This window comes from Mauremys mutica, chromosome 5 (genome assembly GCF_020497125.1).
Source record: "Mauremys mutica isolate MM-2020 ecotype Southern chromosome 5, ASM2049712v1, whole genome shotgun sequence".
Taxonomy (NCBI): Eukaryota; Metazoa; Chordata; order Testudines; family Geoemydidae; genus Mauremys; species Mauremys mutica.
This window is the reverse complement of record NC_059076.1, coordinates 35,061,193-35,088,645: the sequence shown is the minus strand read 5'-3', so window position 1 is coordinate 35,088,645 and position 27,453 is coordinate 35,061,193. Positions and strand designations below refer to the sequence as shown.

The 27,453-nt window shown below is 40.5% G+C and overlaps 2 protein-coding genes across 29 annotated transcripts in view; both read left to right on the top strand.

Moving 5' to 3' along the window:
- Positions 1–5,783, top strand: part of SGMS2 (sphingomyelin synthase 2) — an 84,617-nt gene extending 78,834 nt beyond the window's left edge. For all 24 annotated transcript variants that reach the window (XM_045019825.1, XM_045019817.1, XM_045019812.1 and 21 more), the window contains 2 exons: positions 1,247–1,413; positions 2,156–5,783. In XM_045019825.1, coding sequence (XP_044875760.1) covers positions 1,247–1,413; positions 2,156–2,359 — 371 coding nt within the window. In that variant the 3' untranslated portion in view covers positions 2,360–5,783. The remainder of the gene's footprint in view (positions 1–1,246; positions 1,414–2,155) is intronic.
- Positions 5,784–12,828: 7,045 nt separating this feature from the next.
- Positions 12,829–27,453, top strand: part of LOC123371846 (cytochrome P450 2U1) — a 37,589-nt gene continuing 22,964 nt past the window's right edge. For all 5 annotated transcript variants that reach the window (XM_045019721.1, XM_045019719.1, XM_045019718.1 and 2 more), the window contains exons 1-2: positions 12,829–13,261; positions 25,582–26,217. In XM_045019721.1, coding sequence (XP_044875656.1) covers positions 12,829–13,261; positions 25,582–26,217 — 1,069 coding nt within the window. The remainder of the gene's footprint in view (positions 13,262–25,581; positions 26,218–27,453) is intronic.

The window sequence follows — 27,453 nt, the reverse complement described above, 5'->3', positions numbered from 1 at the left end:
TCTTTCTCTCAGAACAGGGGAAAATATACTAGTGTGGAGTATCACTTCTGTCTGGAGCTTGCTTCCTCAACTAAATGACAGGATGAGACTCCAAATCCTGGTCCACAAATCAGTGGGGTGGACTCAGCCTTAGCATTTTGAGGGGGATTCTATGATGATTTTCAGTTTTTCCCCCCCCTTCCCCCCCTCCTCCAAAACATAACTGAGTCCTGACTACAGTGACTAGGTAACATTATGCACAGGGCCAGCCTCTTTGAGTAAGATCACTGATATAATATTTACGGTACCCCAAACCTAACAGACTCATTTTACATAAAAAGTGGGGTTGGAATCTTCGGGGGTCCACCACCAGCCTCCCACTCCAGGAGAAGTGTAGACAGCTGCCTGTCATGAGGTCCATAGTTGCCAACGTCAAAAGCATTTTTCAAGGAAAAATTTCCAGCTAAACTGCCAGCTGCGAGCATTCTGGATAACTTTAGCACTTGCATACTGCTTCACAAACATTAACAAATTAATCACCACAATGTACTCCCATATGTGGTATACAAGCCCCATTTCACAGACCAGGACACTAATTTAGAAAAAAAAGTTGTCTTGACTAAAACCACAGATCGTGTCAGATCTGGAATTAAAACCCTGGAGTTCCTTGCTCCCAGTTCCACATCTAACCCATTAGAATAGATTGCCTCTTACGCTATTGAGCTTACTCCTCTTGTGGCCAGAAGCCATTTTGGATGTTAAGCAGAAGAGCAGTTTCAGCTGAAGGTAGCTGGCTGGGAGGCATCTTGCAATTAACATCCAAAACAGGAGCTTGGACAGCACCACCCACCCTCAGCTGTGAATTGGTCTTGGTTCCTCTCTCCACAAAATGGTGGAAGGACTCTGAATTAGACCATGATCTTTAGGGAAAATTACAATGACAAACTTTTGAGTCTTAGTGGTCAACTTTTGTCCTTTCTTTAGTAATATGAACTAAAAACTACTTTACTTTAAAAATGAAAGCTTAGATTAGTCTTAACCTTCATCGGTTCCTCAGCTGAAGGTCTATGGGCCCTAATGGCCATATTTCAGCAGATGATACCTCTGCATGAGTAAACTTTCTTAGTTGTTCAAAGTGCATTTTTACTAAAGCAGAGATTCATTCTCTCTCTCTCTCCATACCCATGCACATCACATAGGTTCAAAAGTTCTTCTAAAGTTAATCTTGGATATTTTATAGAAACGTATAATTCTCTCCTTTTGACAGACTCACCTCGCCACTTTTGGTGGTATCATTTGATCTGCTGGTTGTTGAGTGCCGCTGGTATAATCTGCATTCTTGTTGCCCATGAACACTACACTGTGGATGTTATCGTTGCTTATTATATCACCACAAGGCTCTTCTGGTGGTACCACTCAATGGCTAATGAAAAGGTGAGTGCAAAGGATATATATAATGCACATATTTTGTGTGTGTAAACTGCTATAAACCCAATAATGGCCTCTCCTTGTAAATTCCACAGAAAAGGTCCTAATGGCCTTCAAATTATTAGATGAGATCTGGGGCAGAAATAGAATTTTGCTACAGAAATTGAAGCACAAGTTTAAAGTTAAGCAGATGCTTATGTGCCTTCCTGAATTGGGTCCCACGTTAAGAAGAAAATAATCTGTCATTTCTGGCATGCATATGTTTTTAAGATCTAACGTCTTTCTAAACATGAATACTTTACCACTGTTTTAGGTAGATAGGATAGGCCACACCATATCTTAATTAGTAAATAGTAGCTACTAACATTATTAGAGATCTTAAATTACCCAGCCTTTTTAAAATTCCAGTTACATTTCCTGCAGTAAATTGGACAAAGGTTGGCTATATCCTTTTTTAAATTATTCCTTCTGTTGGCTTTAAATATACTTCTTTTCAATTTGAGTCTCCTCTTTATTCTTTTTTTGTGTGACACACTAGAAAGAAAGTGTTCAGTTCTCATTATGGAATACTCAAGTCACATCAAACTGTTTTCCTTTCTGGGTTAAATAAACTTACTATTTGCAGAATTTCATTCAAATATACTGTAATTGTCATACTCTTCTTTATGATTCAGCTAATGTGATTGGTTCTACTGTCTAAACTTGTTTTGTTTCTTCCGACTCGCCCCCTTCCCCTCCCCCAATATAGAACTTGAAGATCTCTTCACAGACTAATTTTCTCTCTCGAGCATGGTGGTATCCGATATTTTATTTCTTTGAGAAGAATATACAAGGCTCAGTTCCTTGCTGTTTCTCATGGCCAATATCTTGGCCTCCTAGCTGCTTCAAATCTTCGTGCAAAAAATATTCACGGGTTCAGAAGACAGGAGAGGACAATGAAAAATCCACCTGAAAGAAAGATGAAGAAAGGAAAGAAATCATCTGCTCTTCATTTTACCAAAATATTAATGCTATAACCAAAGTTCTTAAAAGGACTAGATTGTAGGGGAATAAGTGGACCAAATTCTTGTGCAATTGTACAAGACAATTGTAGACAAAATAAAACACACATTGACATGTTTTCTATTCATCACATTGTACAGAGCTATTCTACTCTTCAGTGCTAGGAGTGCACCACAGATAGGATTTTTCCCTGAGAAAGAAAAAAGAAGCAGGAGTTTGATTTACTTATGAGATTGAGGTGCCAAAGAACACATCACACCTTTTATTAATGATCACTCATCCACAAAAATCTCATATTTAGAGTTCTGGAATTTGAGGGCAAAAGCATACTAAAATTTAAAGTTACAATATCTGTCTACAATGGTGGGAAGTAGTTTACTGTATTCTTCTTGCTAATGAAGGTACGACTTACGATACATGACTGGTGAAGCTGGAAGTGAGCCTTGACATTTTATGCTCTATGGGAATGAATGTACTATGACCCTGAAGTACTCCCACCTCCCATGTACTCTGATATACCAATTTTTTTACATTTTGTATTGGTAATTTTATTTTTTTAAAAACAAACAAAAAAAGAACCTGAAAAAGAAAGCTGTTGTGATATGATGACATTACAAATTATAAATAATAGCTGCTAACATCATTGGAGCTCTACAAGCATGGAAGTATTTTTATTTTTAAAACATATATCTATGTAACAAGAAGAAAATTATTTCAAAGTCTAAACAGTTAATGGCAAGTTAGCCTGGGTCTGTATGTATTATGTGTATATATAACTATGTAATGCATATAGGTGTATATATACATACTTTTGTGTATTCACACACATTAACCAATATTAGATAAATGAAAAGAAAGCTGTGTATAATGTGTTATTGTAAGCAAAAACTCCCACTGATTTTCCTTCACCTGCTTTAATACTGCAAAATCAGTTCCTAAATGGGAAATGTAAAAATCAAACATTTTAAATTTTTAGTTGTTATATCTTGATGACACTATATAAACATTGTGCTTGAGAGCCTGATGTTATGCATTTAGAGGTTTGGGGGTTTTGTTTTTTGGTGGTTGTTTTTTTTGGTGGTTTTCTTTTTTTTTATTTATTTGTTTTCTATTTTTTATAAACCGTTGGCACAAATCTCAGTGACTCATAAACAGGTGCTAAGGTGAATAAACTCCAACAGCAACACTTCTTCCACTGTTACCTAACAATATTTATTATTAAATGGTGCTGTCATATAACTGACCCGCTATTCCTTCCTATCAGGACTTGTTTGTCCAACCAAAGTATCTACACAAGTATGTTGGTTTAGTATGTGGGAATACACAACTTTGTTCGTGTACAACTGAACTGCAGATTAGCAGCTAACCTGGTCAACGTTGTTTTTGTTGTATTTCATGTTGTTCTTGGGGAAGCAAAGTGGATACTGCGCACCCCAGAGTTTAACGGTTAATTTGTTCTGTATTCATTTCCTCAGCTACTCAAGTGTTTTATTTCAAAACCTTCAGTAAAAGCTGATCACAGAGGCAATAATTGTGTTAATAGTTAAATTAACCTGTAACCTGAGTGAAAAATTTGCTCTCATTTTTTAGAATGCCTTGACAAGTGTGAACACTAAAAAGAAAATTAAATAATGACATTCTCATTTTAAAAATATCCTGTTAGAAAAATTGCTACAAATAAAATGAAATATACAGTACCCAGATCTGATTTCTTTTTCAGTGCAGAGGGTCAATGACTATAAAATTGTACACCAGAAAAATATTTTTGTGCATTATCAAAGCGTAACACAAACTGCATTTCTTACAGTACCTTCTGGTAAAACATAGCAAAGTAATGATATCCAAGCTCCTTTTTTTTTAAATTTTTATTTTAAAAATTTTATTTCTCCTCACTAGAAATATTTAACATCAGGCTGGGGAGTCTGATGTTGTGCGTATGGACACAAGGTAAATGTTTTCCTGGCAGAACTTGAGTGCCTCACAAGCCGAACCCAAGGACATACATTTTGAGATGTGTTCCTTCAATTATTAGCTATCCAATCCTATTAGTACAATATCAGCCTTTGCACATCCCCAACGTTGTTGTTTTATTTCTTGTTTGAGTTCATCTACATGGACCACAATGTCTTTGAAGTCAAACCACAGACTACTGGGCTATAGCTTAATCTCCTAACTGACATGTTAATTATTTTTAGTTGAACCACTTCTAATAGCAAAGTCTATGGAGGGAAATATGGGTGAATTTCATTAGTAAACCTGCTTCAATATACCGGTAAGCACTGTGGTCTGAACATTCTAGGAAGGATCAGAAACTATGGTTTTCACTTGGTAGCCTGTTAGCTTACTGAATAACACATCCATTGATAGCCTAGATAGATTACAACAAAGTTCCACTGAGATATTTAGAAGGGTATTTAGCTAATGACTGACCTATAGAATATATCAAGTGCTCTGCTCATAACCAATATTCTTATTCAGTACAATTTGAGGTCCCATTTTGTTTAGATGATAAAGAATTAAAATTGAGTGAGTAGTTGTAGTTTTGGATTAGGCCTGCTAAGTGCTCAAATTCCCTCCATTCTCATATATGTCAACAGAAATTGCTTGCATACTTTGGCCTTTAAACAATAGAGATGGAGTATCTCAAAAGTTCTTCTTATTGATACGAAGAAAGTAGTAAATTTATTGAATCCAGTTTTTTGAAAAGTGCTCATCTCATTTAGAAACATTTTAAGCTTAAATCTATGCAAGAATGTAGAATTACACCCTTACATTTTCACATAATATAATTATAGCCCATTCTTTATTACCACACTGCACTAACAAATCAGGTATAGGTGACAGTCAGTATATATGAAAAGAAGCGTAAAGAATTAACAGTGATTGTGATAAATGTTGGAATATAAAGAAGTTCCACAAAATTTCAGGATGGGAAGAAATGGAGTAAAGCGGATACAATCCAAAAGTAAAAAAAAGCTATCTGGAATTCATTCATGAACCTTCACAGGGTTGAGTGCAGGATTTTATTCCTGATGCCTTTTTATATACCTTTCATTTTACGTAATTTTTCTGAAACTTTTCTTTGATTTAAATACTGTCTGTATCTGCTGCTATGCCACAAGACAGAGAATCATAGGTGAGCTGCAATTTCTGTCCTTTGAAGAGAGCCTGGATTGGCCCTTCTGAAATCCGTGGAAGTTTCATATGTGCATCTGCCACATCACTGAAGACACAGGAGTTGCTGGGTCCTTGACACTTCTGAAATCCAGGTCTCTCATCTATGTGTCTAAATGGATTTGGAAGCCTAAATTGGGCACCCATATTAAAAAAAAATCTTGGCCATGGTCATTACTTAAAAGGGTAATATGATAATATGCTCAGTCTACAGCTGGTTTGCAACAGATCTGTCATATTAGCAAATAAACTTGGCCTTGTTCAACCACTTTAGATTTTGTCTCCATGGTGTGTCCTTAATGCCCCCTTGTGGCTATAAATGTTATGTGTTCAATATCACTTTAAAAATTGTCTTTTTAGGGCAATTATTAAGGGTTGGGCAACCAGTCCAGAAAAAATTTTTTGCCAACACTAGGACTGATTTTTTTTTTTAAATATACAAATGAATGTGGTTAGGTTGACTATTTTTATGCATTTTTACATGTTTCTACATTACCTAGTTTTGGCCAGGACCCAGAAATAACGTGCTAATATGAAGTGGTGGTGGTCTTGCATAATCAGCAACCCAGCTAGAACTAAGAAGTGTCAGGAAAAAAATTTTCATGAGACTTGCAGACAAGCTATTTAGATACTGTGGGATAATCATCTCAAATCGAATCAATCCTCCAAACTCTGAGTTTCACCCATTGCTAGTGTTTTCATCACCAGATGACTTGTCCTGTTTGTTTAAAGTACACAAAGTGCCAATCAAGATCTGTTTCTTACTATATTGGATATGAAACATGATCTAGTGCTTTACAATCTGATCACTGAAGTGGGGAGTCTTCCCATTTATTGCAAAGGACGAGCCCTTAAGCAAAGTCATGGGAAACTGCAGATTCTGATTCTGCTCCCAGCTCTGCTACTGATTTGTTGTGTGGATATGGGAAGCCATAACCTTTTCATCCTGATTATCAGAGCCACCAAAGTTCCATTTGTTTTTGCTAGGAGTTGAGAGCTCAGTACCTCTGAAAATTCTGTGTCTCAGTTTCACCATCTGTAAAATAGAGAGACTGCTTCCCAGTCTTATAACCCTACTGAGGCTTAGTGTTTGCAAAGAACTTCTAGATGATTGGATGGAAGGTGCTATAGAAGTGCAAATATTTTATTTCTGGTAAAACACTCCTTTAAAATGAAGTCATGTGAGGTATGTTGTGAGAGTTAGTCTACACTGAACGCTAAAGAGCTGCCAAGGCAGTGCTTTAACGTGGCTTGTGTGGCTTTTTTTTTTTTTTTTTAGAGAGCTCTCCCAGTGCTCTAAAAAAACCCACCTCCACAAGGGGTGTAGCACGGCTCCCAGCGCTGGTGCACTGTCTACACGAACACTTTACAGCACTGTAACTTGCTGTGCTGGGGGGGATGAGAAAGTTGCAGCACTATAAATTGCCAATGTAGACAAGCTCTTACATGGCTGCACCAGGCATGTATAACCAGTGAGAGGTTTTAACCAGACCCCACTTTTTAAGCCACCTTTTTCAGTGGCTGAATTTGATAGTCAGCCAAATCCATATTGCTGTTTAACTGCATGTGAGAATAACTTCCCAGTACAGAATTAATGCCATGTAACACTAGAACAGCATTTTCTTCAAATAAAGTGCCTGTGAAAGCAAAGCTCCAAATGGTTATCAACAATTTGAAATGAACTTTATAAAGCGAATAAAAAGACAAGCTCCTTGCTTAGAAAAGTCTACAATCTAACTTAAACACTTTACATTGGTCGATAATGCAAAAAGTGATAACAGCTGAATTGTAACCTACAGAAGTCCTTTGTATCCATAAAACTACAATGGTACTATAGTTTTGAAACAGAGACAGACCAAGATAGGGGTAGTTTATAAGAGTTTGATAGTAAATTTACCAGTAAATTGAGAATTATTTTTTACTAATTAATAGAATTTCAAAAGTTTTGCAAGTTTAATTTCATAACTGTTCTCAGTTGCTTTTATAAGTACAGAATAAGTGACTGTTCTGAATGTAGTGGATATTTCCTTATTTTCAAAAGTATGTATGAATCTTTATGATGCTAAGGCACTTGTATTTTTGTCTGCCCAGAGTAGGGGGATAGGTAAATTGTGCACGTGCTGTCCCACTGAAAGGCTGGGGAGAGTGTTGGGAATGGGTTGGTGCCAGTGCTCTGGCACTGAAAGGGAAACACTTGGGAGAATGGAAGGAAGAGGTGTTGTCTGTGCCACTGTAGGGGTTATACCAGCTAAGAAGTAAATGGGAAGGTGATGCCAAATCATTATCAATAGTATTGAAAGGGTTACGTCTGCAGGAAAGTGAATAGGAGGGAAGTTGTTGCCTGCTTTAGCCATTCTATCTTTCCAATGCTATGACTGACACCCTAATTTCTGCCATCACATTTCCAGTCTCCATCCCCCAATCCTTCTAGACTCTCTGCCTTCCTTTACTTATTGCCCGTCTCTCTCCCTCTAATTCCTGTCCCCCCAAGCTTCCCTGAGATTTTATGACTTTGTGCCTTCCTTTCAATGAAGCTGGTGCCCCGCTCCCTCTTGTCAGTTCTGGTGATGCTCTGCTGCCAGTGGCTGAGCAGTCACCCTCCTCATTCATTTGTTCTTTTGCTAGTGTGTTCTAAACCCCAAGACATCCTAGTCTTTTGTGCTTGGAGTGGAAGTGGGGCAGATTAGATGGAGAGAGGAAAATAACTTACTGCCACATTTACTTGTGACAGAAAGGAGCCCAATTACTGGAATCTATGCAGGTGCATCTCTGGTGCCCTGGTCCTTCTGAAACTGGAGGTCTTAATAACCTGCTCAGGTGGGAACAGAGGGAGGGTCAAGAGTCCACATTCATTCCCATGCCCTGGCCTTTTGAGGAAAGGCATGCAGAGAATGAAATGAAGTCTCTGAAGAAAAGCAGAGGGAGTCAAAAAAAAGATGTGGTTGCCAGTTGGTAGCATAGCCCTTAGTGGATGGATGATCCAGTTATTTGGGGGGCAAGGTGAGAGAATGTTTAATGCATGTATCCCAGTTACATCTGGGGCAGATGGATCAGACTATGAGGATCAAGTATGAGACTGAATCACAAAATCCAGGACACTGTCAATTCCTCACGCTTTAGAGCCTTGTCTTTACTACTGTTCTGACCATTATTCTGTTGAAATAATTATGTCATTAGAGAGGCAGAAGGGATGGATCATGCATTGCTAAGTGTGGGAGAGTAAGTTAATACCTCTAAGGGGAAAAAAGCGTCTGCAATTCATCATTTCATTCAAATTGTCCAGATACATGAAAGTCTGACATTTTGAGGAGTGTTTGCTTAAAAAATGGCTGTTTCACTCAGCAATCCTCGGGGGGAGGCATCAAGATTTCAAAATTTTAAACTTTAATACTGTCATAATTTGAATTTTAGCTTTTTTCTATGTGAAAACCCCATTTTTTTGAAATTTCACACACAGGTGAAATTTTGCTTGCATAAAGTCACCTGAAATGAAATCATGAAAAAATGAAGGACATATCCTGTTCAGAAGGAATGCAAAACACATTGTGACTTATTTTTCCTTAATAAATTTTTCTCACACACACCCAACCACACCCACAGAAAAATAAATAAGCCTATCAACTGATCAAGCTACTTCTCCAACAGATTATGAAAGAAGGAAGAAGAGAAGTTATTCCTATTTTTAAAGACATGGGAGATATTCTGATTTTAACATAATGGGAGCCATATAAATATGGGGATAGATAGGGATAATCTTCCTATGCTATGTGGCTGGGTTTGGTAACCCTAGATACCTTTCTTCTCTAATTTCTATGGTGACAAAGTTGAATTAAAATAGTGAATGCAGCTACAATGAGTGGAGAGGAAAGTGGTTGGGAGGGGGCACACATTCACCTGATAGTGTTTTCCCCCATAAAAACAGCAGAATTCTTCAATAGTCTATTTATTGGTTCTTAATGCTTTAGCCTTTCTCTTTCTAAATTAAGACTGCAAAATAGATTGTAATTTTTCCTTATTCTGATAAAATGCCTAGTTCAGCTAAACAGTTGCGTGCCCACACTGTCTCATGCTATGTTTTCTTCATATTGTTCCAAGCTATCTGCATTCTTTTAAATGTTACTTCCCTATTTATAGAAACATGTTTTCTGCTGACTGTTCTAATTAAAGTACTGAGCGTTTCAGCCAAATCCAACAGAAGAGGCTGCATTAGGTTCTTCTTTTTCAATCTGATTTGTCTCCATTAACTTAATTTCTGTTGTATTGTATGTGAGCAGCTAATAAAGTATCAGCCCCTTATATGGAGCAGAATAGTGAGAGACTGTATCTAACAGTTTCATATTTGTTTGAAGAAAAATTGGCCTTGACTGTTTTAAATTTCAAATATGCCCACTTCAATAGACTCCTTTATAATCACCATACATTGTTTTTAAATATAGCTCAGCTAATGTCATGGAGCTTTTTATGGTAAATTGCTGTAGAGTTAGTGACATTCTAATACTGAAAAAATAAACTATTTGGGGTCCTCACCAACCCACTTCCTCCTTTGCAGCTGCCTCATTGGAGAATTAAGGCTACAGTGCTGGTGTATACGTGCCCTTTCTCAACAACCTTGTTTAGTAAATGCTACTGATATTCTGCCTTAAAATATAATGTATCAGTTTCATAACACAATGAGGTTGTGCAGTAACATGTCTTCTAGCACAGTGTCCAAGGCTGGGCAAAACACACATTATGGGAGGTGCAAGAGTGCCTTTCTAGAGGTGAAGCTCAGAATTGTGATGACCAGTCATGGAAGAGCTACATTAAGCCCTCCTTCTCGGAGAGCAGGCGATTATAACAGCAGGGATTTAGAGTGTCGCAAATTAAAAGGGTAGGTGAAATGGAAAAGATTTCTGGAAAGAAACATACAGTTCTGTTCATCAGAATTTCTTTGGTTCCAACTACAAGCTTAAAGTGAAAGCTCCTCAAAGCAAGGACTGTCCTCCTGAAGGCTTTGAAAGGCATCTATAATATAGTTACAGCCATGGAAAATGAATAAATCCAGGCTGATTCCACCCCTCCCCTGCTGCGCCATTCCTACAGTCTTGTCTATATCAGTGACATCTGAAGGTGAGTAATTTGGGAGTGAGAAAAGCAGTGGCTTAAGACAGACTCTATGCTATCAGATTGACCAATGAAATGAAAAAGAAGATCAATTCTTATTGAACAATTAGTGAAACTGAGCAAGAAAGAAGGACTTCTTCCTTTTTAATAGTTTGGCAGCATTCTGAGTTGTGCAAATCATTCATAATAAAAATGGGTGAAACATGGTGCTCTTGGCTGAGTTTTGGACATTGTCCCAACTACTGTTCAGGCATCCTGGCTTCTTCTTCATTAACAACGTAGTAGATCATCTTTCCTGTGTCTGCACCCCAATGTGGTTTGGGGGTTATCGCTCGAGTTTGAGGGTCTAATGTTACTGCAAACTTGCAAACTGTTCTTGTGAGATTTTGCCCCTAAATTATGGAAAACTCATCAGTTCAGCTGATTTAATGAGAATGCTACACTCATGAATAGTGCAACCTAGTTGAAGTCCAGCAGTTCTCACAAGGCTTCAGTTTTGTGCCAAAATCTCATGAAAATGGAAGTTCTTGTGAGATTTTGGTCACGTGAATTGGAGCTGGAACATATACTTTTAGTTTTGGATCCAGCCTAGAACCAAATCAGCAGGGACAGTTTCACACCTGGGAAGTTGAATCAAAACCTCCTCCTGAAATTAGAAATAGGTTGGACTTCAAATTGTGGTTTTGGCCCATCTCATATTACTTGTGAACTTTGGCATCAAACATACTGGAGGGTGAGTGTGTGGTGGGGGGAGAATTTTGTAAATCATACCTGAGAATTACAAAAAAGTTAACCAGTGATATTCCTGGGTGAAATGTTGCAGCTGTGCATGACAAATCTTGTCACAACTGTCTGATATTTATAGTTCATGCCTATATTTTATGGCATCATAGACAATAGCGTAGGATAGGCCCAGAAATGCACAGTTCCAGTGCCAGTGGAAGCTTGTTGTGGATGCAAGGTGGTGCTCTAGATGGGGAGATGGGGCGGTAATAGCAGAGGGGAATGTTGGGGTGTCGGGGATAGGAGTGGGAAGGGCTGGTGCTCAGTGAAGGGCATTAAAGAGACTTCACGGATGTGTGTGTCCTACCTGCTCCCCATCTGCATCCCAGATGTGATGACCAGTCCCTGCTCTTGCCTCCACCCCACCTTGCACGAACTGTGAGCTGTTTATGGGCAGTGACAGAGGGGCAGAAACATAGATCAACCCAGCCCACCCCACCCTCACTATATTTCCACTGGTTTTGCTGCCCCCGCAGTTTCTTCATTTATTTATTATAGTTCCTCAAACTATGTCTATCTTTGGGACATTGTCATCACTGGTGGCCCACCAGAGCTCCACGCTGATTCAGCAAAGCACTTAAGTGCTTTGATAAATAGGGATGGTCTGAGGCACATGCTTAAGGCTGATGTGCTTAATTTCTTCTTTTAAAAGGGATTAAGCTAAAAGAAACTAAGGCTTCTTTACTTCTGAATAAGAGCATCCACACAGGGGGCTGATGCACTTTAACTAACACACTTTAAAGTCGTGCCTTTAGTTAATCTGGCTTAATGTTCCTGAGTGTCTCTGAGCAGAGGTATCCCCAGACTGTTATGTTGGTTTTAATTATTAGCACATCCCGGTGCCAGCCACGGGAGTGGGTGGGGCCAAGAGGAAAATGAAAGGGGATATTTACTGACCCTATGGGCAGCCCCATTTGCCAATATCTAGGAGTCGCTGAAGGGATTAGGCAGGTGCCAAGTCCCTTCTTTCTTCGCAGCCTGCCACCACCACTGGCAGGAACGGCAAAGCAACGTTGGGGGGGCGGGGACGGACCGACAATAACTCAGTCAGAGCCTTGTGCTGCTTTATTTACTCTCCTCCCACCCCCGATCTCTCTGCAGGGCTGAGGGCCGCTGCTGCGGCTGCTGCACGAAAGGGACAGCGAGCGGAGGCAGGACTCAGGGGAAGGCCGGGGGGCGGGGGGGAACCCCCTAGGCTGGAGACGTCACGCGGCCAGCTGGGGGGCGGAGTCGGGGACTCTCCCCGGCGGCTGGGCCGAGTCGCACGCACGGAGCTCGGCGCGCAGCCAATCCCAGGAGACGAGGCGGGCGCTGGCTGCAGCGGCAGCGCCTCGGGGATGTAGCGGCGGCCGGGGCGGGATGGCCTGCGCCGGGCTGGCGGGCTGGTCCTGGCCGCTGCGGGACCCGGGCTGCTACGCGCTGCTGGCGGCCGCCGGGCTCTTGCTGGGGCTCTGCTGGCTGCTGAGCCGCCCGCCCCGGGGGCTCCCGCCCGGCCCCAGCCCCTGGCCGCTGGTGGGCACCTTCGGCTACGCGCTGCTGCCCGGCCCGCTGCGGAAGCGGTGGCTGCTGGGCGGGCGGGCCGGGCAGGGGGGCTCCCGGCCGCTCTCCCCGCACCTGCTCCTGACCGGCCTGGCCAAGGTCTACGGCAGCGTCTTCAGCCTCTTCGTGGGCAGCCGCCCCATGATCGTGCTCAGCGACTTCGAGGCGGTGCGGGAGGCGCTGGTCAGCCAGGCCGAGGTGTTCAGCGACCGGCCCAGCGTCCCCATCGTGGCCATGCTCACCAAGAAGAAGGGTGAGCGCCGGGGCTGGGGGAGCAGCCGGGGGAGCCCCCGGCCCGGCTCGGGCCCGGTCCTGGCGCCGTCCGGCCGGGGCTGCAGATCCAGGGGTGGCTCCCCCGCATTGCACGGGGGTCCCTGCAGGAGGGAAGTGTGGCCAGGTGGCTCCCTTCGAGCCGGTGCAGCGTCCTCTCCAGGCAGGTTTTCCCAGCCGGCCTTGTGGGAGAGGGTGCCAGGGAAGGGGCAAACCTCACCTCTCCAAACAGGGAAGCCCCTCGCCCTGGCAATGGAGCCTTAAGGGGTGGCCTGCTGGATTCCTTATACTCACAACAAAAAGGGCTTGAGACACAGCAGGGCTGGGGAGAGATTGGCCTTTATTTCCTGGCCCCAGTCTATTGACATGGGTCAGATGATTAAAGGTCCCGTGGCGGCCGGGGTCAGTATCCACTGACTGGTGGTTGTCATTACTCCCCTTCCCCCATGTATGGAGATACAAACAAGCATGAGACAAAATGTGTCTGGGTGTAGCCCGAAGAATTGGCTTGCTTACCTTTCCCAAAAGTCTTAGGCCCTGCGTGCAGGGTGGAAGGATGGTGTAGCAAAGGCCTCATCTACATTCAAAAGTTGAGTCAACCCAGCTACGTCACTCGGGGTGTGAAAAATCCACATCCCTGAGTGACGTAGTTAAGTTGGAATAGCCCCTGGAGTAGACAGCGCTAGGTTGATGGAAGAATTCTTCTTTCGACTTAGCTACTGCCTCTTGGGGAGGTGGATTAACTAAGCCAACTGGAGAACCCCCCTCGTCACTGTAATGAGTGTCTACAATGAGCTCTATAGCAATGCTGATGTAGTGTTTCAAGTGCAGACAAGCCCTAAGTCACTGGATCGGATCTCGGTACATTTGGGTTCAGTTATCAGATCTACCACAGACTTCCTGCAAGGCTTGGGCAAGACTCTCTCTCTCTTTATTCCCCATCTTTAAAGTTGGGAGAACAGTATTTCTGTATGTAACAGGGGGAGGTATTACAGTAAATCTATTACCTTTTTGCAAGATGTTCAGATACGATAGTGATGGGTTGGGACCTATGTAAATAAAAGTTGGATAGGAATTGGCTATATTTAGGCCTGGTCTATACTAAAAAATTAGGTTGGTTTAACTACCTGAGTCGAGTGAAAAATCCACACCTCTGGGCACCATAATTAAACCAATCTAAATACCCATGTAGACAGCGCTAGGTTGACAGAAGAATTCTTCTGTTGACGTAGCTACTGCCTTTCAGGGAGGTGAATTACCTATGCCATCGGGAAGCTCTACAGTGGCACGGCTGCAACTGTGCAGCTGTGCCTCTCTAACATTTAAACTGTAGACAAGCCCTTAGTGGGGATGAATAAGAAGAACAGGGATTGTTTTGTATTATTAGTCTAGTGTCCAAGACTTAATATATTTAGTCCTAGATCAGTACCAAAATATCACTATAATTCTGAGGGGCCAATGGCATCTAATGTGTCCTATGTTCATCATGCTGGTATCTGAGTGTACAACAAATAAGTGGTTTCCTGACACAGGGTCTGTCTCCTTCTCGTTAGTAGGTGTTAGAATTCTTAGGCTTTGGCACATCTTACTTTTGGGAATTCTAGCTTATAGAGGGGGAGTTTTGTATTTTGTCCTAACCGTGGCATGTTCTGCAATCCAATCCAGAGCATGGAGATCCATGTCTGAGGGCTGGCTTCTGACAGCTCTTCCCCCTCTTTTGTGAATTTCAGCCATTGATGTTTTCGTTGTTTCTAATGAGTATAATAGATTTAGTGGCTCTTGATCTCTGAGGTAGTCCAGACCTGGCCCACTGAGGGCTTTAAATGTCAAGGCTAGAAGTTTGAATTTGATCTATATCTCACAGGGAGCCAATGAAATGTGCAGAGTCCCAAGGTGACATGGTTGTGTGGGCTGGAAAGCAGTTTGCTGCATTTTTAACCAGCTGTTGCTTTTATTAGACTTTAAGTTCTGATGCCTTGTGAACCAGAGCTGAAAAATTCACTGGACTCCTAGTAACCAGGTGTGAAAGGTTGGGGCAAGGATGCTACCACTTAAGGCCTGTGGTAGCATCTTTTCTCCTCTCTGGACCTCCTGGTTGCCATGTATACTTGAGGGGAAACTATCAACTCGAAAATCTTGGCTGCTGTTTAGGATGGAGAGTGTATTTCACTCTCCCAGCCTCCGTTTGTTGGGTCTTCTCATGAATAACTTCAGTGCCTGCCTCTGCTGCGCTGTGTAGCCTTCTTGAGCAGCAGCAGATTGAAAGTGACGTGATCTTTGACCATTTAACTGCAACCCACCAAGTTCTGAGTAGCAGCTATGAAACTAACTGATCCTGTTAGCCCACATGTACACTACGCTCACATTTTTCTTCAAGCTTTCCACCAGAAAACTGCCACAGCGCAGCTCCACCTGTGGCAGCAATGTGGGGCATTAATGTAGTCTGGCAGCTTCCAGCAACCTCTGTTTTAACCACCACATCATCCAGAGCTGCTCTGAGCAGTGTTAGACAAGGTAGTGATAAAAGCACCAGCAGCAAGTCCATCCTAGCATTTGCACCGTTGCTGTGACCACTGAAGCTGCACCATGCAATGGCTATGCAATGATGAGAAAGCTGATGAGAGTGGAATGCGAGTGGAAATAAGGCCTACAGGTAGAGCTGTTGTTTTTTGTTTTTTTTCTCAATAAGGTGAGATGAGGTCTGAGTTGTGTCCTCTGCAGTTTTTCTGCTACAAAACCAAGGCTGGGCCATAGCTCATTAATGGTAGCATACACCAGTTATCCTATTCAATTTGTGTGTATTTTGGAAAGTCTGGGAAGGTAACCCATAATAAATACTTCTACAGGGCACAGAGTGCCCTGAGGACATACACAGATAGGGGCATCAGCACCACATGCAAAAGTGCATCCTGGGATATTTTTTTTTCTACTCTATGGTAAGAATGAGTCATGCCATGCCAGTCAATATAGTGCAAAATAAGCATGTGCTTGGTGGTTATGGTAAGATAACTGTTTGCTAGCCTAGCCCCTTATCAGGGTGGTACAGAGTGGGCCAGCACTATAACCAGTGCATGCAAGCATTTTAAATAGAATATCAACAACAATTTAAATTCCAGAGGTGGAGAGGGGAGTTGTAGTACAGGGAATGTCTGAATTTCACTCTGCAGCTGCTTTGAAAAGCTCTGTGTAGCAGCCAAGAAATTGAAGTCTGCAGGCTCTAGCAGGTAACATGACACTGGCTTATCTGTGGTTCATGTTTGGAAAGGTATCTCAGCAGTACGCTATGCTCTGTTATGGGTTAGCTGCCCAGAGCATCCCCAAGTGTGTTGAATTTTTGAAAATGAAATCTTAAATTCTACAGAAACTGATTTGGAAGCCCAGGACTTGGTTCGAACTATGGCAAATAGTGGACTATTGGATTTTAATGATCATTCTGGTCACTGTAAAATACTTGCCTCTATTTTCCTTGAGAGAGTGGAGCTAGAATCTGTGTTATGCTCTCTGAAAGTTCTGCATTCCACACTTTCTATAGCATAGGCACAGTGTTAATCTCTAATTCCAGCAGATCATGAGATATTGGCTAAATTGTTTGTGTAACCCACTGGTCAGTGTGTATTGTGTTCCCCTGATTCACAGAGGATTTACAGCTCCTAGCTAGAGAGTTTAGCTCTTTGGCTCAAGCTGTAGATACTTATGCTTTTAAGACTGGAGGTGATTAGTTCAATCCCTGCTGTCAGCCAAGGTGATAGCTGTAACATCAGCATGTGTGGGTGTAAGTAAGTTGATTGTTGGAATTGTTAATATGATTTAAGATCTGTTGTTTCACAACATTGTCAGAGCTTGGAATCAGGACATACAGGTGTGTGGTGTGATTGGTTTTTTTAAAAAACAAACCAAAATTTTTTTTTCTACATACTGGCTCAGGATCAGTGATAAAATAGTGATCCTTGGTTTTTAATGTTGTTGTATTGTTAAGAAAACTACTACTCTCCAAGTGAGAATACACTATTCAGAACAGTTTTCAGAGTGGTAGCCGTGTTAGTCTGTATCAGCAAAAAGAACAAGGAGTACTTGTGCACCTTAGAGACTAACAAATTTATTTGGGCATAAGTTTCGTGGGCTAAAACCCACTTCATCGGATGCATGCAGACTCCAACAAGAAACTGCAGAACTGGAATTAATTTGCAAACTGGACACCATTAAATTAGGCTTAAATAAAGACTGGGAATGGATGGGTCATTACACAAAGTAAAAACTATTTCCCCATGTTAATTTTTCCCCTACTGTTACTCACACCTTCTCGTCAACTGTTTGAAATGGGCCATCCTGATTATCCCTACAAAAGTTTTTTTTTCTCTTGCTGATAATAGCCCACCTTAATTGATTAGTCTCGTTAGATTTGGTATGGCAACACCTATTTTTTCATGTTCTTGGTGTGTATATATATCTTCCTACTGTATTTTCCACGGCATGAATCTGATGAAGTGGGTTTTAGCCCAGGAAAGCTTATGCCCAAATAAAATGTTAGTCTCTAAGGTGCCACAAGTACTCCTCCGTTTTTTTTTTTATTCAGAACAGTGTATTTGACTATCTTTTTCTTCCGGACTCTGTAGCCTCCCATTGTCAAAAAATGCTTAGTTGTTTTCTCTTCAGTGCAATCCATTCTCCTTTCTCTCATTCACTTAAGTTATCCAGAAAGGGATATAGTCACATGCAATTCTTTGTAGGGTACATGCTTTCAGCAGAGCAAACAAAACCGACACTAAAATTGCTAAAAAGTAAACCAATTTAGTAATTCCAGTAGCTCCAAATAACTGGTTTTTTTTTTCTCCTTGGGCACCAGTGATCCCTGTACTACTTTATCCTTTTCAACATATTATCATCACTGACGCCCCACTCTCCATGCTTCTCCTCTAATCCAATCCACATTTTTAAAAAAGAGCCTACATTTTCAGTTGAATGCAACGACTGTATTTTTCTTATTTACATTGCCATAAAGAGTTAATTTTTATTTTACAAACAAATACATGATGCAAATTGCCTGGAAAGTAAACATGATATATGTACTGTTTTTTGTAATGCACATTCCCCATAGACAAATACCACCAAAAAGTAACAATTCTCCTGCTTTTTCATGTACTGATATAATTGATCTTAGATAAAGTTAATTAACTTGTTTATGGTTTCAGGAGTAAGTTTATCATCTAGTCTAAAAACTTCTTGTAGTGACAAATCCAAAAATGGAGTTGTATTAAACCCAGAAGCCATGTTGACATAATTTAAAATACATAGATTTGTGTTTTATGGGAGGTCAGCAGACTTTGTGCCAGTATTGGCAATATTAAGTACGGTCTTCCATGTTGAAGTAGTTGTTGGAAGACATCTTGGATAACTCAGAAATATATAGTGGCTGAACGGTTGTGTGGGAGAGTTTCTGTCATAAGTAGTATGCCTTGTCTATAGATGGGGAGGTTTCTTGGTTTGGGTTTTTTGGCAAAAACCCCCAAAACTCTCACTGATATAACTCCAACAGTGGTAGCAATGGTGTGAGCTCTAGCATTATGAACCTAGAAGCCTAATAAGACCATCTAATTCAGGGATTTGGAGCAATCAAATTTTTGAATTGCTCCTCTCCAGCTCCACTCTGGCACCAATAGTGACTGCTCCAGCTCCGCTCCAATTCTGCTCCGTGCGCCGACTCAAATTAATTTTTAACTAAAAAAAGTACATATTGTAATTTTGAATACATTTTTATTCAGACTTTTAAAACAATTTAAATGTCATCAATAATGATACAAACTAAAATCATTCATAATTCATTCTGTAAAAAATTATTGCAGCAATCAAGTCATCTTTCATAGCCTGCCGCAAATCATTTAAAATTAACTTTAAAGCCGAAAACGGTCGCTCTACACTAACTTGAGTTGTTGGCATGCTCAAAGCAATTCTACAGGCATCCTGAATGTGGTGTGGATAGCTGTGAATGGCCTCAAAAACAGACTTAACTTTTAGCCTACCAATAGACTTCATTGCCTCACAATCTTCCTGAAAGTTTCTCTTGAATAATGCTTCATTACATTTTATGAATATCCAATTTCTTTTCGAAGTCATCATCTTCTGAAGAATTGATACTTGAATTATCTCCATTTTCCCGTGATGGTTGAAGACATTTCCGGGATGGATGCTCGAACAAGTTCAGAGTGGAGACGGAAGTTTGAGAACAGCCTGCTATTTCTGAAGGATGTGAACTTTCCGAAACTGCAAATTCGATTGTTGATGACTCCTTTTGTTGTGTTTCATTTTCTTCAACCTCTTTTGCCGAGTTCAAATGTAGCAATAGATTGTGTTGTTCAAGTTGTTGAGCAATATCAGGGAGCCCTTCTTTTGCCCTTGGTATTTCCCTTGAGGTAAGAAGAATCTGATACCGTGGGTCAACATAAACTCTAGCAAGGAAATGAATATTGTCAAAAAGCTTCTCTTCATGTTTCTGCATGGAGGATAGAATTCCTTCTGCAATTTGTCCACCATTTTCTTGCAAAAATTTTGACAGTTTACGCCATTCCTTCATTAAAACTCTCGGGGTTACATCGACAGCTTGAAGATTCACGGTTGTTTGGTTTGACTTTGCCAAGAGGTCTCACAGGTTCTTCGCTTTGTCCCATTCAGCTTTTGTTAACTTGAGTTCTCTTGTTCCAGCAGCAGCTACTTGTTCACAGTAAGATTGAAAAATGAGAAGTTGATCAATCATTGCAAATGTTGAACCCCAGCAAGTCACAGTATCCAATGATTAAGTTACCCCATGTAGACCAAGCAGAATACTTTGAATACTTGGAGTTCGTAGTTTGACAACAACTTGCCGAATTTTTGCCAGAAATTTCTTCGCATGTTCTTTGTTCAGTCCATCCCAGATTGCCAACTGAAGAGTGTGAATACCACACCTCATCAGTTGGACTTTTGAACTCATCATGAAGCCATGTTGGAAGTATGAGGCTAGGTTCATTAACCCATTGCGCAGCAGCATCCATGTTGAGTTCGATTTCATCCATTCCTTTAGTTCCTTCATCAGGCAAAGTAGCTTCAGTTCTGTCCACATCCCTGTTCTCAGAAATGGTTTCATTGTCCTCCTTGAAATTTTTGACAGCACACATCATGTTTGCTGCATTGTCAACACAGATGCTCAGCACTGGCATTTCACTGATCCCAAATTTTTCTAAAATAGCTTTTGCTTGACTTTTCATGTATGAAGAATTGTGACACCCTTCAGTGTTGATTATGTCCAAGGTTTTTACCACAGCTTTATCTTTTCCTTCTTTGTAGTACTCAGCATTGATTGCAAGGAAATTTCTGTTTCCACGGGTTGCCGCATCCATTTTCAGGTAGCACAATTTTTGCTCCAAAGCTTTCTTGAGCTCTTGGTGACTAGACTCAGCTGTGCTGACAACTAAATGATGAACCTCATCGTGCCCTGCCAATCCATTTCACCTGCAATTTTTTGGAATCCTTTGTTCTTTAGCCTGAAGGTAGTGAGCGCTGTTGAACTCAAGGAAACCATTTCCATCAGCCCTTCATGGAAAGTATTGGCATCCATAATGACTCTAATCTTTGAGGACTTCAAATATGAGTCAAGTTTTGTTTGGTCAATTTTGGGTTTCTTTTCAGATGAAGCTCTGCAAAAAATCTTTTTTCCAGGAGTTTTCAAAGAGCCAGATAAATTGCAAGTTTTTCTTATGAAAATTTGCGGTAAAAATATTCAAAATATTTTCCAAGTTTTTAATTAATATCTCAAAAATGCTTTAATGTAGCTATATCAATGAAATTTTGTGTGTGCCATAGTGTTAGTATGTGCTATTGCTGTTCCACAACACTAATTGTTGGGAAATAACGAGGCTGTGTTACAAAGTTGAAAATAAGCTTTCCCGTTAAACTTTATTTCCAATGTTCTATCATACAACATTATTCAAATAAAATTATTTAAACTACAGGCGTCGTGAACTGGGGGGACTGGGCCAATTATATTTAATTTTTTTTTAATCTTTGACTATTTAACAGATACGACCCTGGAATATGATTTAATGCTAAAACATGCATTAAAATGGTACTCTTAATTTATTTTGTGTAATTGTTTCTGAGAAAACTGTTTAAAAATTTTAATCTGCTTAGATGCTTAGAATGATACAAATAATTTTACTTATTACTTATTTTTAACTTTGGAACCATACATTTTAAATGTAGTAATAATAAATAATAACCAAAATGTATTAACTTATTATGAAACATAATATTACCGCTCGTAGCCAGAGGCAGTCGACGACAAGCCTTTTTTGAAATATGAAATAAAAATGACCAACTGTCAGTTTGGGACGCTTATGGTTTAAATAGTTTTGGATAATGTAATATGGTAGCACATACTAACGCTAAGACACAGACATGATTTCATTACTGTATATTAAAGTGTTTTTTGAGATATTAATCAGAAATTCACTTTTCATCATCTCCTTGAAGGGACTGTTGCTCCTTTAGGAAGAATTTTAGGACACGTGTTCACAAAAACGTTTTTTCTTAAAATGACCTAAGGATTCACCCCCAAAGTTGTGTTGGACATTTTCCAATCACTCTGGATATATCACAAAAATCACTCCTAATTTATGCAAAAATGTTTACTGTGTGTGTGTGCGTGTGTGTATGTATATATGTATATATATATGTGTATGTATATATGTGTATATATATATATGTATATATGTGTGTGTGTGTGTGTGTATATATATATATATATATATATATATATATATATATATATATATATAAAAAATGCCTGCTGCACGTGACTTTTTCAGTATATTTAAAATTACAAACAACGCTACCAAAAGACAGTTGAACAGGTGACATATAAAATAAGTCCGCCAGAGTGATACGGGAGCATGTACAAATGAACAAATATAACAGGAGCCCGTGTGAGAAATAAGCTTAAGTGGTTAATATCTCTTGCAATATCTTAATACATCAATAAACAAACTTTTTTTTGCAATATATCTGTTTGTGATATCTTAAATGTTACATCTTGCGTCACACTTTTCCATAATCGCAGCATTCAGCGTGTCTCATTGATCAACCCTTACAAAAGAAGTATCAACACATACCTATCTATGCGAGTACATACTCGCCTAACCTTGGCACAAGGGTGAGAGCAGTCTGCAGTGTTGCCGGATGTCTGATAATTATCTGATTCTTTACTAAAACACATCTCCAAAAAACTTTATAATTTTGTATCTGTACATTAAATCTTGATTTCGGCCGAAGTGAGAATAACTGTGACATATTATGTAAAGTGGTAAAGTAGATGTTAATATCAATTGTTATACAATCTGAAACTTTTTGGCACCTTTAGGACTTTTTTTGCTAAATATCATTCATTTTGGATTGAAAATGTGGGGGGCGGAGACCTGGAGCAGTCAAGATTTTCTGTGCTCCAGCTCTGTTCCAGCTCCAGGCAAAAACCTGCAGCTCCACTGCTCCGGGCTCTGCTCCAAAGCCCTGGTCTAATTCTTGTTTCTTGATGCACTTCTATGGCTTATTCAAATTCTTCCTTGTATATACCCATTCCTGGGTACACTTGGCTCTCAGCTCATGTACAGAGCAAGTGCTGTTTTCCCTAGCTTTTGTTTATTAACAGACGATCATTGGGGGGGGGGGGGGAGTGCCCAATTACTCATCTTTATTTTTACCTGGCACTCAGCCAACGGATTCAGGTTTCTTCTCTGATCTCCGTTGTTGCTCTAATCTAATGCTCTTTCTCCTTTTTAATCTATTTCTCCATCTCTGTTAGTTTCTGCCTATAGTAAGCTAGTTGTCAGTGCTCCTAAATGAGCTGGGATTTCCATGATTTTGATGATCTCATATGACAGTCTTCTCTGTGGAACCATGTCTGAAAAGATTTTTTTACAGTAGAACCTCAGAGTTATGAACACTTTGGGAATGGAGGTTGTTCACAACTCTGAACAAAATGTTATGGTGTTCTTTCAAAAGTTTACAACTGAACATTGACTTCATACAGCTTTGAAACTTTACTATGTAGAAGAAAAATGCTGCTTTCACTTCATTTTTTTTTAGTAGCTTACGTGTAACACAGTACGTTTTTGATTATGCTGCTGCCTGATTGCATACTTCCAGTTCCAAATGAGATGTATGGTTGACTGGTCAGTTCCTAACTCTAAGGTTCTACTGTAGTATGAAATTGGGACAGTCTTGGTTCGCCAGCTCAGCTTTTAATGCGTACATTGAAGGGAGTTTGCTCCCTTAAAAGATGATGAGACTGTTTTCTCCTGTGGATGGTACTCTTCCCCCTTCTGGAGGCAGGAAAAGGTAGTGCTGAACTGTGGTTTGGTTTTTGTTGTTGTACTTGCTTTAGGCCAAGATAGAAGTGTTCTGTTTCACTGGAATGATTAATATGTTCTTGGCCTATTTCAGTATCAGATGTGTCTTAATTTTTCACTTGTCCCAGTTGATGTTACTGCTGCTACATAGAACCACTGCCCTGGGGTCGGTAATCTGACAAGCTAAGAAAACCAACAAAAACAAAAAAGTGTTCTATACCGAAAATGTATTGCTGAGAAGCTGTCCTTCAAAGCATATTTATAGGAAGACAAAATGAGGTTCATTTTGAATAGCTGTTCACTCAGTTGGTAAAGTACAGTGACTTTCTTCTTAATCAAGGACTGATCATAATACTCTACTTAATTTGTTCAAGACCTTTGGAACTAAACAATGTATTCAGATTTTTCAGCCTAATACAGTCTCACTTTAATAGATAATTCAGTCAGAAAAATCTAATCATGAAGACCACATACCAATCTTTATTTTGCCCTTCCATATCTCTTAGATTGTCCTGACCCTGAATAGTTTACATTCTCTTTGGCATATACTACCCTTTGTACATTATTATACCCACTCTTTTAAATAACTTTGGATTTATTTTAGTGTTAATTCATTTTCATGTTTTGACTATTAGGTCCTTTTATCAAAATGTGGATGCCTATCCAGTATTAAGAACACATATCTTTCTGTTACCAATTTCTAATGGTCACTGAGTTTCTCTCTTGTTCTATATCTGGCCATATGTTAGATTAGGCATTAAGCTCTTACCAACCTGCCTTTCACAAATCAATTAATTTAAAAAAAAGATCTTTGAAACTTAACATTAATGGTGAGATGTGTGGTTATCATGTAGCTTTTGTGAAACAAGCTGCTCTTTCTAAAAAAACATAATGTGAGTTCACCATAAGTAGCACTAAAATATTGGTTCTTGCTCTGATGGCTTAAAATATTTTTCCAAGTTAACCAAATTAATCTAAACCTGATCAGAGAAAGTCACTGTAGCTAGCTGTTTTTTGTTTTGTTTATATAGTTAGTACTGTAAATGTGTACATTGTCTATTGTCAAACACAACAAGATGCATCTAGTTGCATGTAAACTAATATTTATAGTTGACTCCAAAGAAGCCCATGAACAAAAAAGTATAGAATATTGACTCGGGGGTAGACTTCATAACATGAAACACCCATGGAGAACATGTGTCTAAAGTTTTGAAAACTCCGCACTGATGCAAATCCAAGGGCATTTTTACCCAGAAGTTTTAAATATATAGTCACCTTCCCAGTCTGTCTGTAGCTTTTATATCCTGTTGCCTAATTGTTTCATAAAAATGTAGGCGTCAACTTGAATTTTCTCTTTCATGGGAGTTGCATGCACACAGACAGTACTGGGAGGTGTGTACCATGGAGAGGGTCGTCCTGTAATGTCACAGTGCAGAACAAACTGTGTTTGAATATTTGGTTATCTCCATCTTGCTCATGGCATTTGTGTAGGAGGGCCTCCCCTTTTTTTGAATGGGGGGAGGCAGGGGGGTCATTTGTTTAAAGGGTTACTGCTAACATATGTCCAAAGTTTGACATTGCTGTGAAATGCTTACAAGACAGTAAACAATAATGGTTCTATAGTGCCTTCCAGCTGAGGATCTCAAAACATATTTCAAACACTAAGCCTGTTGAGGTAGCCATTTTATAGATTGGAAAACTGAGGTACAGAGTTGCCCAAGGCCATGTAAGAAGTCTTAGAGCTGGAACAGAGTCATCTTTCTCTGGCTCCTAGTTCTGGGCCTTCATCACATAACTCTCCTTCCTTTTTGGAAAGTTGCTGATCTGGTTGTGAGGGTTGGGTTGTTTTTTTTTGGGGGGGGGGAATTAAATGTCACCTTGAGAATATAGCTGCTCAGTTTGGGATTCACCCCTTCTTCTCCTCCCCCAGGTATTGTTTTTGCACCATATGGCCCGGTATGGAGACAACAGAGGAAGTTTTCTCACTCAACTCTTCGTCATTTTGGATTAGGAAAGCATAGCCTGGAACCCAAAATCATTGAAGAACTGAAGTATGTGAAAGAAGAAATGCTAAGATACGGAAAAGATCCGTTTAACCCCTTTCCTATTATCAGCAACTCTGTGTCCAATGTTATCTGTTCTATGGCCTTTGGCAGGCGCTTTGACTATGAAGATGTTGAGTTTAAGACCATGCTAAGTCTCATGTCACGTGCGCTAGAGATAAGTGTAAACAGCCATGTACTTCTGGTCAACATTTGTCCTTGGTTGTATTATCTTCCCTTTGGCCCTTTCAGAGAACTGAGACAAATTGAGTTTGATGTCACAGCTTTTCTAAAGAAAATAATTGCACAGCACAGGGACACTCTGGATAGAGAAAATCCCAGGGACTTCATCGATATGTATCTTTTCCAAGTGGAAGAAGAGAGAGAGAGCAACAATGAGAGCAGCTTTAACGAAGACTACCTGTTTTTTATCATTGGTGACCTCTTCGTCGCAGGCACTGACACCACTACCAACACACTGCTCTGGTGTCTGCTCTATATGTCTCTCCACCCAGAAGTACAAGGTAAATGAGACTTTTCTAACCGTATTTATTGTATGCTGGACTACAAGACTGTTGTTGTTGTTTTTATAGAGTGCTGTATTTTATCAGGAAGGCAGACAGGCAAGTAACCCAAAATTGTGTTAATCTGAAATTAAAGTTATAAATAGGTCTAAGGGTATGGCTACACTTGCGAGTTGCAGCGCTGGTGGAGGCTTTCCAGCGCTGCAATTAGTAAGTGTCCACACCTGCAGGGCACATCCAGCACTGCAACTCCCTGGCTGCAGCGCTGGCCGTACACCCGGCTCAGCATGGGGAATAAAGATTGCAGTGCTGGTGCTGCAGCGCTGGTCATCAAGTGTGGCCACACAAGCGCTGTTATTGGCCTCCAGGGTATTAGCAGATATCCCAGAATGCTTTTATAAATTACTCTCTTTGTTTTGTTAAGCAGCCTCTCTTTGTTTTGTTGTGAACTCAGAGCTCCGTAGCTCCGTTGATCCCGGAGCTGCTTATCTACAAACACAGCTCCTGTTTGCTGTGATCAATCTGTGAACAATCAAATGAGATAATGAGGCAGGCAGGGAGTGAGTGTTTGCTTGAAAGAAACGGGGCAGAGGGGAGAGAGGGAGTCCGTTGGCTGCAGGCTGTTTGCAGTTAAGGGTAAGGGATCGGGAACATGTTCTGATTTTTCAAGGCAGGAAGGTAACACACAGTGTTGGCTCCAAAAATCCACACTCTCTCTCTCTCTCTCACCCGCTCCCTGTCACACTACGCCCCACCCCACCCCACCCTCTTTTGAAAAGCACGTTGCTGCCACTTGAATGCTGGGATAGCTGCCCATAATGCATCACTCCCAACAGCGCTGCAAATGTGGCCACACACCAGCGCTGGCCCTGCACAGCTGGACGACCAGCGCTGCAACTACCAGCGCTGCAGATTTGTAAGTGTAGCCATACCCTAAGTAACTTAAAGGGCTAAGCACCTCAATATTCTAGTTTTATCAAATACAAGCGCCCCCCCAAAAAAAACCAAACCAACCATGAGTACCCCAAATGGCATTAACGTTGCCCATCCCTGCCATACTGTGCATTTACCACCTAAATTTTCTAGATATGCATCTAAGGCAAGTATTGCAGCTAGTTGACATGTCAAACTTGGATACATTGATGTTTTGGCCAGGAAACCCCCGCCCCCTCTAGGTTTCAGAGCCTGAGCTCCAGCCCGAGCTGCTGTCTACTAGACAAGGAAGGTTTCAAGTAC